General features: G+C 35.9%; 1 protein-coding gene across 7 annotated transcripts in view; it reads right to left on the reverse strand.

Annotated features, from left to right (window-relative positions):
• RAD18 (RAD18 E3 ubiquitin protein ligase) overlaps window positions 1-13,746 on the reverse strand; it is a 103,145-nt gene that overhangs the window by 39,758 nt on the left and 49,641 nt on the right. For all 7 annotated transcript variants that reach the window (XR_006195133.1, XR_006195132.1, XR_006195131.1 and 4 more), the window contains exons 8-10: window positions 11,715-11,791; window positions 10,383-10,443; window positions 669-806 (exon numbers count right to left, since the gene is read on the reverse strand). Coding sequence is in view for 2 of the 7 variants with exons in the window: in XM_042910054.1 (XP_042765988.1) it covers window positions 669-806; window positions 10,383-10,443; window positions 11,715-11,791 (276 nt within the window). In the remaining 5 variants the exon portion in view is untranslated. The remainder of the gene's footprint in view (window positions 1-668; window positions 807-10,382; window positions 10,444-11,714; window positions 11,792-13,746) is intronic.

The raw sequence follows: 13,746 nt of genomic DNA on the forward strand, positions 1-13,746 counted from the left end.
GTGGTTACCATTATAAAACATTCTGAACATATTTAATAGTACTGAATTGTACATTTATGAACAGGTGAAATGATAAATATTGTGTTATGTATAATTTATCATAATAAAGAAAACAATAAGGAATTTTCTTGTGCACTACCCTCCATTATGACTCTGTTTTGTTCACTGATCCAAATAAAGCCCTGGCAATAGAAATATAATATTAATCTCAAATTTTAAAATGGATCAAAATTAAGGAATGTGCTATGTATAGGCACACCAAGTCTATAAGCTTCAGACTTTATAGCAGAACATTCCATCCAAAATAAATACCAGTAACCCTTAACAAAAATTATTCTAGAATGAAATTATTTGTAGGGTATCTGAAGATATACAGCAATAAATCCTATAGTTAGAAAATATCCTCAGGCTGAAACAACTAAGAAACTTCTGATTTATCATTAAATGAAAGACTTCATAAACTTGTCTTCAGGACACTGTCTCAGTCATTTTCTCTACAGTAATAAACTTAGTTAACATTCAACAACTGTTTGTTATAGGTCTAAAAATATTTTTTCCCATTTCAGATACCTAATAAAAAGGTAAATTCCTGTGATTTTATTTTCTTTTTATATTAAAAATGAATAGTGAAATTCAACATATTTCTGTTTTTAATTAAAGTCTCTTACCCATGCATACAGGTAATAGCTTTTCTGTAGATTCATCTTCTTTTCTTACTACTTTTTTTGTTGACGTTTCAACGGTCTTCTTGTATCCCTTTTTGGCCTGATCCACCAGAAGCCGAAATTCATTCTGATGTTTTTTACCTAAAATTCAAAAGATCTTCTTGGTAAAACAAGGAGTAAGAAAATTTTATGTTTGTTATGCTGACACACGGAGTATCAAGAAGTGTTCAACCGGGGCGCCTGGGTGGCTCAGTCGGTTGAGCGACCAACTTCAGCTCAGGCCATGATCTCATGATTTGTGAGTTTGAGCCCCGAGTCGGGCTCTGTGATGATGGCTCAGAGCCTGAAGCCTGCTTCAGATTCTGTGTCTCCCTCTCTCTCTGCCCCTCCCCCACTCATGCTGTCTCTCTCTCAGAAATAAACATTAAAAAAAAAAGTAAAAAAAAAAAAAAAGAAGTGTTCAACTTTGCTCAAGAACAAGATCCTTGAAAAGCACCTGCAATAAACTTAAAAGCTGGCAACCACAAAAATACAAAGGGCTGGGGGTCGTGGAAGCCTCTGCTCTTCTCCCTTCCTCCCTTTCCATGTTTCCATACAAACATGGAAACAGGATATTCCTAGTTTGCTACTGTAGGTTTTTCCCCAAACCCCATACTCTGTAAGGCTTTTGATGCAGAAGATACCACTTTCTTAAATATATCCAAAAGACACCATTCTAACTCCCAAGAAACAAGAGTACTAACATGAAGAACATTAACTGAATATAAGAGCAGAAGCCTCGAGGAAAGCTGGGTTCTAAAAACAAAGAAAGGAAATCCATTCTAATTCCCTCTTTCTCCTTTACATTTCTTGCCTGTTTCCCATCAGGATCCCTTAAGTCCACCACCCACCACCAATCACTTTACCTCAGGATATTTTAATTGCACCAATCTTAACAACACCTGCTACTTTGGAAGGCAGCTATGCTCACCAGGATCCCACCAAGGCTGCACATAACACCTGCTACTTTCATACCTCTGAGGACAATGTAAGCCTGATATCTAGGTAGCCATTATTAACGTACATTAATTTACTCAATAAGGAATAGCCAGGCATTGCTAGAGCAGAGGCTGTAGGACATCTATTTGTGATTCTGAACTATAGTTCGAACGGCTGAGGATGCATTTACTTATCTAACACCCTCAAACACATAAGTCATGGCTCAAAATGATGCCATAAATCCTACAAAAATGTATTTTAGAAAGAATCATACTGCAAATAGTTAAAGTTCTGAGACCATTTTCACACAGTAACCAACATTTTCCCTGAGGCACACACTAAGAATAATTGACTGTAGGAAAAAATTTGTGCTTTTCTTGAAAACTATGCATTTTCTAGAGCTATCCTTCCAGGATTCCAAGCATTTGCTGCCTTTGAGCTCTGTAAACTGTAGATAACTCATGGCAATGGAAAATAATTCTTGTCTACAGACATGCAAAATCCTGTCTGGTAAAGGTTTAATTGACTCCTCTCCCCACTGCGGAAGAGGCCAGTTTTGCCTCCATTTGCACACTGAATTCAATATTCCTGATCTATAAATGCGACTGTTCTTTGGACATCAGGGAGAGACTGCTCCTAATCCCAATATATTTATGTGTATGTACATGTAAAACTCCTAGTGAAACTAACATGTTGGGTTGTAAGGTATCTGGTAAGTTTTACATTAAGAGACTGGGTAAAACTCCAGCAAAAGAAATAATGGCTGGCCATAAAGATTGCTGGGAAAAGTTAGCTCTTTAGAAATAGGTGAGATCCTATCTAGGAAATAAGCTAGGTGATTTCTTTCAGGTCCTATTTAACTCTATGCATTTGAGGATAATTATTCTGTACTTCCTTCAGCTCCCCAGAAGCAGTGAGCTAACACCACCACCATCACTATATAGTTTCTGTTAGGCAAGGGTAACACAGCACTGTGGGGTCTATGTAATCTAGTCAGACCTAGTCTAGGCTGTTTTCCCAGTAAGGCCATTGAGTATCTACGAATTCTGGGTGTAAGAATTACTTAAGAAACTTGCTCAAGTAATCTCATTAACAGTTAAGGAGGCTTAATGACTTTCTCTTCTGAAGTAATAAAATCCCAGGTTTAAAAAGAGATTTTCTTTGTTTAATCTTATTACCCTACAGCTAGGCTGGAAACCAAACAGTAAATGGCAGCCACTGCTTTGGCTTTGACCCAAGAGGAAAAATAACCCCTGCTCAAAAGATGAACAGTGCCAAGAGATTATGACTAATAAAATTGCTCCCATTCATCTCTTCACCTCATTTTAGGAGCTGTGCCATCTGGCAAGAAGTTCTTTAAAGAGTTTAAAATCTCGGCTCTGCTAATTAGATGCCCTGAATTTACCTCTTAAAAATATTAACTGGCTGACATAATTGTGGGAGCTCATGAATGCACTTTACATTCAACCATTTCATATCCTTCAAGATTTTTAATACTTGAATAATATCACCCTTTCCGCCTCTCCAAGTTGAAATATCATAATCTTTTCTAGTGCCATGTCAAGCCATTCATTCATTCCTTCCTTCACCACCCCTTAACTACTTTTCTAGACCAGCTTTTACAGCCAGAGGGTCCCCAGATCTGCCCGTGAACTGACAGGTACACAAGACCAAACCCAGGCTCTCTAAAGAACTGGACAGACTCACCCCCTACAGCAATGACACTGAAATACTCACTCATCTACTTGAAGTCACACAACAAGTTTGGAGTCAATGTCTCTCAAAGTAAAATCGAATACATTTTTTTTCACCAACCTCCTAGGACACCCAAGCAGCTAAACCTGGATGGAAAAGAGAGTAACAGTAATGGCTAACGCTCACTAAGGGCTTGTTCATTTAGCCCTGAACTGACCAGTCTCACTTTAAATTCATGATGTAAACCTAAAATGGGCACTCAACACCGCTGTACAACTTTTCTACCTTTCTCTAGCAAACTCTGCTTTACTATTCTCCAAAATGACCACTTCGAGCTTTTGCATACGTGCAACACCCCCCTACTCAGCTGGCCTCACACTACTTTGAGAACACAGAAACATTCTAACAGAAAGCTTATCATCTTCCAACTACCATTAATTCATCTGTGCACATACGCTCTATCTTCCTTGAATTTAACGAAAAATGACTGTCCTTGCAACAATTAAAGGCCAACCTCTAACGTATGCTCTGGATTCCATCACTAAGGCCTTCTCAAAGATATAGCACCTGTAACTATCCTCTCCCTTTCTTACATCATCAATTTCCCCCTCTATGCATCTTTCCCACTGGCATACAAATATGCCTAGGACTGTTCTGCAGAAAGTGAGAATGTGGGTTATGAAAACAACTAAGTAACCAGCATTTTTTCCTTAATGAAATAGAGTGTAAAGTGCCAGAATACATTAAAAATGGAAAGAGTAAGCAACTGAGATGTCCTCCAATGGCAGAATGGATGAACTATAGTACATCTAGACAATGGAATATAATTCAGCACTAAAACAAAAAGCACTATCAAGCCATGAAAAGACATGGAGGAACTTTAAATGCACATTGCCAAGTGACGGAAGACAATCTGAAAAGACTACATGCTATAGGATGCCAACTATATGACATTCTGGAAAAGGCAAAACTATGGAGACAAAAATAAGATCAGTGGTCGCCGGGGGTTTTGTAGCAGGTGGGTTATGAACTGACAAGACACAAAGGACTCCTAGGGCAGCAAAAATACTCTGTAGGCTATCACAGTGATGCATGTCATTATATCTCTGTCCAGATCCATGGAATGCATGGTTCACACCAAGAGTGAACCCTAAAGTAAAGCATGGACTTTGGATGACTATGATGTCAGTGTAGGTTCGTTAATGGTAACACCAGAGATGGGGTGTTGATAATGGGAGAGGTCATGCATGCATGGGGGCAGGAGATATATGGGAAGTCTGTCACATTTCCCTGCTGTAAAAACATAAAGTCTTACCGAGAGAGAGAGAGAGAGAGAGAGAGAGAGAGAGATGCAGTACAGGTGGCTTGGATAAGCATAACCAACTGGCTTTGGAACTCAATTATCTCACTACTTATAGTCTTTCAAAGTCAATACAATTTTGAGAGAAAAATGATGGAAAACAATTTTTTATAATGTTGGAGACATGTAAGGTTGGTGTGGGGGAATGTGAACATCACTTGAGAACATCTGAATATAACCTTAAATATGGGTAAATATTGGTTTGTAAAACTTTTACTTCAGTAATGTGTGTGTATATCGTTAGTAATGATATAAAATATGGTTCTCACTGTGGGTTATAGTCAGAAAAGATCTGAAAGCCACTAGGTTAAGTATTTCCCAGCTTGAAAAACAAACAAAACCATCTTTTGACCAACACCCACCTCCAGCTACGCCCTCATTTTTCTCTCCCTGACAGAGTAAAATCTCCCCCAAGAGCTGTCCACCTTAGTCTCACTTCCTCACCTCCAGTTTCATCTCGTGGACACCCAGAGCGTCTGACACCTCTCCTCTTAAGAAACTGTTCTTGTAGAAATTAGTTTGCTGCCTCTAAGCTGTGAAATGCACTGATGCTTTCCATCTTTTACTCTACCATTCACAGCAGCATCTGACACAATTCATCTTATTTCCTTTCTTGAAACACTTTGCTTTCCTAGATTTTCTGATACCACATTTCCAAGTTTTCCTCCTATCTCATGGCCCCTCCTTCATCAACCCATCATGGACACTCTTAAAACAGCAGAATTCCAAGTGCACTGGCTGACTGCTAAAGATCTCTGAGCCTCTTTCAGAGGGCAAATAAGGTAAAACCTATTTTATGTGCCTTCTTTGTTATGTTGACATAGGCACCGAGTGCAATAGAAATGGGGGATAAAACTGCTGGTGTCCTAGCATGAACCAAAGAAGTGACCCCGAACTTAGTAACCACTATATGCTACACGGTCATGCAGACACCAATTTAAAACAAAAGAAAAAAGAAAAAAGAAAAAGTCGCTTTAAGAATGTCCTTGACGAACCGGTAAGAAAAGTATGTATTTTATTTTGACCCTGGAGTACATATCTTTTTTAATAACCTCAGTGGTAAAATGAGAACTACAAATACAGCACCTGTGCTCTACACCCAACGTATAATGGAAATACCACAGCCTGCAGAAGCACCTGTGTACTTATTTCAGGTGGGAGCTAAATTAGCTACTTTTTAAACAAACAGCATTTTTACTTGAAAGAACAGTAGACAAACTGTGATTATTTACACTTGGATAATATATTTTCTCAAAAGTGAATGAGGGAGGTTTTCACTTCAAGAAAAACAAATGACAGCATCTGCTGACAGAGATAAAAGGATAGCTTTCAAGTGAAAATCAGAACTCTGGATAACTTGTATCCGACATTACGAGCTGACGGTTTCCTAATACTTAACTTTCTGAGAAGACTGGGGCTGAAATTAAAGAATGCTGTTCTTTTATATTATATAATACAAATGAAAAAATGCAAACATTTGCAACTCGATGAACCAATATTTTCCAAATAACCAACAAATGATGTTTCAAAACCATTCACAGGTAGAAGGGCCTTTCAAAGCACGTGACAGACCAGTGGATTTTTATGGGGTAGAGTACAAAAACTTCATTAATATGATTTCAAATTCCATTGTAACTAACCGTTCTGAAATAACACTTGCCAACAATACCCATGATTATCTAAAAAAAAAAAAAAAATCTACTGAAACACTTCTCTCTTTTCAATTGCCTACCTGTGTCAGGATGGATATTTTTCATATGCTTCAACCAAAGCAACACATAGCAACAGTTTAAATGCAGAAGCTGATATGAAAGTCAAGATGTTCTCTATTAAGCAAGACATCAAAGAGATTTGCAAAAATAAAAAAGAATGCCACTTTTCTCTCTAAATTTTTAAAATCAGACTTCCTGGGGTGCCTGGGTGGCTCAGTCAGTTGAGCAACCAACTTCGGCTCAGGTCATGATCTTACAGTTTGTGGGTTCAAGCCCCGCATCAGGCTCTGTGCTGACAGCTTGCTCAGAGCCTGCAGCCTGCTTCAGATTCTGTGTCTCCTTCTCTCTTTCTGCCCCTCCCCGGCTCATGCCCTGTCTCTGTCTCTCAAAAACAAATAAATGTTAAAAAAAATTTTTTTTAAATATATATATGTATAAATAAATTAAATAAAAAATAAAAGCAGACTTCCCGAGAAATAATTTACACACAATAAAATTCGTGAATTTAAAATGAACAATTTAATTTGATGCAAAAAAACCTGTAGCCGCGTAACTACCAATGCACTCATGAGATAGAAGACTTAAATCACCCAAAAGAGTTCCTTCCTGATCCCCTTTTCCCCCACCCACAGGAGCTGGCAGTACCAATATGCTTTCTGTTACTAATTTTTGCCTTCCTAGAACTTTATATAAATGTTCATTCAAGATGCTACCCTTTTAGTTTCGCTTTTGTTGTAGCACAATGTTGTTGACATTCCCCCCCATGTGGCTTAGTATGTCAAGGGTTAATTCTTTTTTATTATTAAGTACTGTTCCATTGTATATGGATATATCATAATGTGTTTATGGATATTTAGGTTGTTTTCAGTTTAGGATAATATGAATAAGCTGCTATAGCATTTGTCCATAATACTCTTGAAATTGTTTAATACAATTCATGGATTTTGTTTTTTGGAAATTATATCTCAATAAATCTGACTTCCTATCTCTGTGTGGATATATGCTTTCATTTCTCTTGGATAAATAGTTAGGAGTAGAATGACTGGGTTGTATGGAGGTATATAACCTTAAAACAAACTGCTAAACTGTTTACCTAAGTGGTTGTATCATTTTGCTTTCTCACCAGCAATGCATAAGATTTCCATTTGCTCCACATCCTGGCCAGGAGTTTGGTATTATCCTTTTTTTTTTTTTTCCCCCTGCCATTAAAATAAGTATATAGTATTATTTCATTTAAAATTATATCTTCCTGGGGTGCTTAGGTGGCTCAGTAAGTTAAGCATCTGACTTTGGCTCAGGTCATGATCTCACAGTTTGTGGATTTGAGCCCCGCATCGGACTCTGTGCTGACAGCTGGGAGCCTGCAGCCTGCTTTGGATTCTGTGTCTCCCTCACTCTCTGCCCCTTCCCGCTCACATTCTGTATCTCTTTCTCTCAAAAATAAATGTTAAAAAAAAATTTTTTTAATTATACTTTCCTAAAGATTAATGACTAATAAGATTAACCTATATTTTCATGTGGTTACTTGACACTTAAATATTTATTTCGCTGAAGAATGTTTCAGTCTTTTACCCTTTAAAAAATATATATATATGGCATATGCCTTATTATTGAATTTCAAGAGTTCTTTACATAATATAGATACTAGTATTTTGTCAAATATAAATTTTACAGTATTTTCTCACAATCTGTGGCTTGAGTTTTCATTTTCATATTTGCCTTTTAAAGAGTAAGCACTAAATTCTACTGAAATATAACTTATCATATTTCCTTGTAGCTTTCTCTTTCACAATTCATACTATTTGTGAAAGATGATAATGTCAACTGTGACTATAAAGTTTTATTTATTTCATTCAAATCTGTATACTATTTACTCTTATTCCTTCACACTGTTGACGACCTACAGTACAATAAAAAATGTGAGAAAGAACATATCTACCTTGCTCCCAATCAGAAGAAAAGTATTTAATATTTCATCATTAAATATGATGTTAGTTGTAGGTTTCTTATAGATATTCTTTACCAGATTGAAGAAATTCTATTTTGGTAAGAGTTTTTATATTAATGGGTGTTCAATTTTGTCAAACACTTATTCTGCATCTATTTTGAGAACCATATAGTGTTTCTTTAGTCACTTAATACAGTGAATTACAATCATTAATTTTCTAAAATTAAATCAATCTTGCACTGTTAGGATAAATCCCACTTGGTTATGATGTATTATCTTGTATATGTATTGCCAGACGTAATTTACTAAAATTTTGTTAAGGATTTTTGCATCCATGTTCAATGAAGAATATTGGTCAGAACTTTTTTTTTTAATGTTTATTTATTTTTGAGAGAGAAAGAGACAGAGACAGAGCACGAGCGGGGAAGGAGCAGAGAGAGAGAAGGGGGCACAGAATCTGAAGCAGGCTCCAGGCTCTGAGCCGTCAGCACAGAGTCCGACAGGGGGCTCGAATTCACGGACCATGAGATCATGACCTGAGCCAAAGTTGGACACTTAACTGACTGAGCCACCCAGGTGCTCCATGAACTTTTATTATACCATCTTTGGTTTTTAGTTTCATGGAAACTTCAGCCTCATAAAATGAGGTAAGAAGTATTCCTTCCATTTCAATTTTCTAGCAGAATATGTCTAAAACTGATTATTATTTCCTTCCTTATATATTTCATAGAATTCATCAGTGAACCCACTTGGACCTGGGATTTCTTCAGGAATTGCAAATTCAATTTGTCTATTATTTCTTCTTAAATAAAGTTTAGTAATTTGTGTCTTTCAAGGGAGTTGTCCATTTCATTTATTTTTTTAAAAATAGATACAGAGATTTATTTTAGGGCTAAATGCATTAACTTAACATGACATGCCTAGTAAAGATACAAATTTCTATTGTATGTAAACTTTTTTTTAGATATTAAATAGGGAGCAATAGTTATATCTTTTCTGGCATAATTGTTAGATATTATCTTTTTAATGGTTTAAATTACTTTCTCTCCAAGCAAATTTGCTGGTTTCCTTATTTTTACAGGCCTTATTTTTAGCAATTCAGTGGTCACTTGATATTCTCTATCCTCTGCCTCAAGAAAAATCACGTTGGCTTCCCAAATATTAAGGAAGCTCCTATCACACTTATCTAACAACAGAAAAACACTGACTTTTGTTGTTCAGTTTAAGGTCCATGAATATTCTAGCCTCCTTTTCCTACTCTGGGAAGGCACAGGCCATCACACCTGTATCTAATGCCTGTGTACTGCGTCTCTCCTCCCAAACAGATCACTCCCGAACCTATACATTCAAAGCTTAAGAAGGAAGGGGAAAAAAAAAAAAGAAAAAGGAAAAGAAAAAAATCCTCTTAGCACAACTAAAACACATCATGTGTGGAATATCATTCCATACTTATTAACTACCTTTTGTCAGGTACTTAAATTTAAATTTAAACTAAAAAACAACCAACCAAAAATAACAGCTACCAAACTGACAAAATGTGAATGTGCTAGCCCTGGAAAAGATACATACAAAAGCCTAATAAGGAAAAGGAAGCAAGCTGGAAGTTGGTAACAACTGATAAAGTGAAAACTACTTTTGGCACAAATTTGCAAGTTACAGAACTGCTGAAATTCTTCACAGAAGTGTTGCAGTGAGTGGCCTGAGGACAGAATGGAAAGTCAGGAATGTTTCCATTTTAACTCCATTTTATTTTCACAGAGATGTTTTGAGAGCAGCTAATTAATATTTACAAAGTACTTAGTGATAAGCTCAAAGAAGAATGTTAGAAATCAAAAAGCAGGCACATAGAGTTACAAGAAAGGTCACAGAGTAAACAACTAAAATTCAGTTAAGTAATATAGAAGAAAAGTTTACATCAAACATTACTGTAAAAACTGATTTTAAAAAGTTACTTAAGAAAAATTACTTAAGATTAACCTGAAACCCAACTTCTCTATAAATAAAGAAAATGCCACACAACTTACGATATTTACTGTGAATTTCATCTATTTCCTTTTCTGTTTGGTCCTTTGTAAAAACCATTATCTAAAATAATCCAAAAGATCTTAATTAAAAATTCAAAAAGTGACAAAAACTGGAGTACTACAAACTTTAAAATAGGGGAAAATAATCTCTTATATCTGTTTCATATAAACCTAGGAAGAATAACTCCTGTGTACCTCCTTTGAATATCATAATTAGTATACCTTTACTCATCACTGTTTTCTCATCTGTAGAAAATGCAACACTAATATTCATATTAACACTAACATGAAGAATTAATACAATGATCAATTAAATTTCCCACTTTTGGTATTTAATTTTTCACCTTCATTAATACAACAGGTAACACGTGAAACTACAAGACTGAAGAAGTATTTACAGATCATTAATAAGGCAGATTTTCTTGTTTGACTTCTCCCTTTTCCAACCTAACCTCTCCAAGTCTACTGGAAAGGTAATAAATAAAGAAAATATAACACTCAATATGTTAAATTTCTACTTCCACTTTTGAAAATCTTAGACTTAAGAGATCAGAAATCTACTTACATGACTCATTACAGTTTCCATCTTACAGTTAGCACATAGGTAATAATAAAATCAATGAAAATCTCATTTTTTTTCTACTATCTGATTATAAACTTACTTCCCTAAGGTCGGTGCTTTCCTTACAAACACATTACCGATGGTCTAGGAAAAAAGTCTACTTGGGAGAGCCCATAACACTTCCTCCAGTGTCATAGGGACACAATGACTATTTTCTTCTTTGGTATCCTTTCCTCAAGTTTTGGACCATCAAGCTAGAGGAAGGCAATAGTGAAGAATTTTAGGTGTCTGATTCCCTCAACAAGCTTAATAGATACTCAGTCCTCATTAAGTCTTATAATTACTTAATTTCTCCATCAGCATAATCACAGAATTACAGAATGCCAAGCTGAAGGGGGATATCTTAGAGATCATATAGTTTAACCCCCAAGTTTTACAGACAAAGATCCTAAGGGCCACAGATGTTAAAGAGCTTATCAAATGCAACCAGCAGAGAAAGGACTGATATCAAGGCCACCAGATGTACAGGCATATGCTTTTTCCACAGGACTATAATTCATTAATAAACTCCACTTTGGATTGTACTTAGCCCTAGAAGACTCCTAACTGTGATAGAATTTTGTGCTCAAAATCAGCTACAAGAAAATCATAATACACTAAATGGAAATGTGTTCCAGGACATTTCCTACTGAACAGATTTAATTTTACTGGGCATTCAATTTTTCTATCCATCATTTCTACCCAGACAATGAAATAGACCATCAACATACGCTTTCATTGAGTTTACTAGCTTCAAGACGCATCCTAGTCTTCTCCATGTTTTCAATTTCTTGAACTATTTCAGCAGCTGTTAAAATAAGGACATACAGGCAGTGTTAATTACATGGTTTTGATCATTGTACAACTCTAAAGCTAGATGATGGGAATGTGTGAACTACCTGTTCACAGTACCTGTTGTTAATTTTCCTCTAAGTCCAAAGTTATTGCAAAATAAAAGATTAAAAGGAGTAAAACACTGAACTCTTACACATGCAGAACAATTTAAGACATAACTGTAAGAGTACAGTAAAGTCATTTTGCTCTTTCCTTTAAAAATATAGGTATAAATAGCAGTCCCAATGGAATATGAAAATTAATTTGTTAGTGGAATCCAATTCTTAGCAGATATCTATTCAAACTCCAATGTACTAAATATAAATTTACATTTTTAGACTCAGAGCATTAAGACCCATGGAGCAATATGAAAAGATCTAACATACATGGAACAGAAATCCCAAAAGAAGAAGAAAGGGAAGAGAAAAATATTTGAAGATCTAATGGTCAGAATTTGCCAAATATAATAAAAGACATCAAACCACAAAGGCAAGAAACTCAAAGAATATTAAGCAGAATGCAAAAACAAAACAAAAATACAACATTAACACAGACACACAGAGAAAATCTGCGTGAGCCAAAGAAAAAGAGTATATTACATAAAGAAAAATCAAGCATTATATCATGGCTTCTCATTAGAAACTATTCAAGCCAGGGGCGACTGAGTGGCTCAGTGAGTTAAGCATCCGACTTTGGCTCAGGTCATGATCTCGCGGTTCATGAGTTCGAGCCCTGAGTCAGGCTCTGTGCTGACAGCTCAGAGCCTGGAGCCTGCTTCGGATTCTGTATCTCCTTCTCTCTCTGCCCCTTCCATGCTCATGCTCTGTCTCTCTCTCTCAATAAATAAATGTCAAAAAAAATTAAAAAAAAAAGAAAGAAACTATTCAAGCCAGAAGACAATGGAGTGATGAATTAAAGTATGGGGGAAAAAACCATGCCAATCCGGAATTCTATACCAATGGAAGTATTTTTCAAAAGTGAAGGAGGAATAAAGATTTTCTGAGACTAACAAAAACTGAGAGAATATGTTATTAGCAGACTTGTACTATAAAAAGTGTTAAAGGAAGTTCTTCAAGCAGAAGAAATATGAAACCAGAAACTTATCTCTTCCTAGAAGAGAAAATGAAGAGTGATAGAAATGGTAAAAATGAAGGTAAGTACAAATATTTTTCTTATTTTTAACTATTCTAAAAGATAACTGACCATTCAAAACAACAACATATTGTGTTAATACCATAGGTAAAAGTACAAAACTCATGACAACAACAACACAAAGAATTAGGGATTTAAGGTATACTGTTGTAAGGTTCTTACACTGTAAGTGAAGCAGTACATCATTTGAAAGTAGACTGTAACTAACAGGTGCTTATTACAAATCCTACGTCAACCACTAAAACTTTTGGAAAAATAAGGTAAAATAAGCCCAAAGTAGAAATAAAATGTATTAATAAAAAATACTCAACCCAAAAGAGAGCAAATAAATGGAATAAAAAGCAGAAGGAACAAGCAGAAAATAACACCAACTGTATCAATAAGTACATTAAGTGTAAGTGATTTAAAAGCATCAATAAGAGATACAGAATGTAGACTCGATTAAAACAAGCAAGACCAAACTATATGCTTTCAGCAAGGAACCCATTTTATTTATTGTGAGAGAGAGAGAACACAGGCATGCATGCCAGCGGATAAGGGGCAGAAAAAGAGGGACAGAGAGAACCCTGCACTGCCAGCGAGGAGCCCGGTGCTGGAGCTCGAACCCACAGACCATGAAATTATGACCTGAGATGAAATCAACAGTCGGACATTTAACCAGCTGAGCCACCCAGATGCCCCAGAATGCATTTTAAATAAAAGACATAGATAGGTCCAAGATAAAGGAATGGAAAGACATGTATCATGTAAATACTAAAGGGAAGAAACTTGCAATAG

The sequence above is a fragment of the Panthera leo genome, chromosome A2 (genome assembly GCF_018350215.1).
Source record: "Panthera leo isolate Ple1 chromosome A2, P.leo_Ple1_pat1.1, whole genome shotgun sequence".
NCBI classification, from domain to species: domain Eukaryota; kingdom Metazoa; phylum Chordata; class Mammalia; order Carnivora; family Felidae; genus Panthera; species Panthera leo.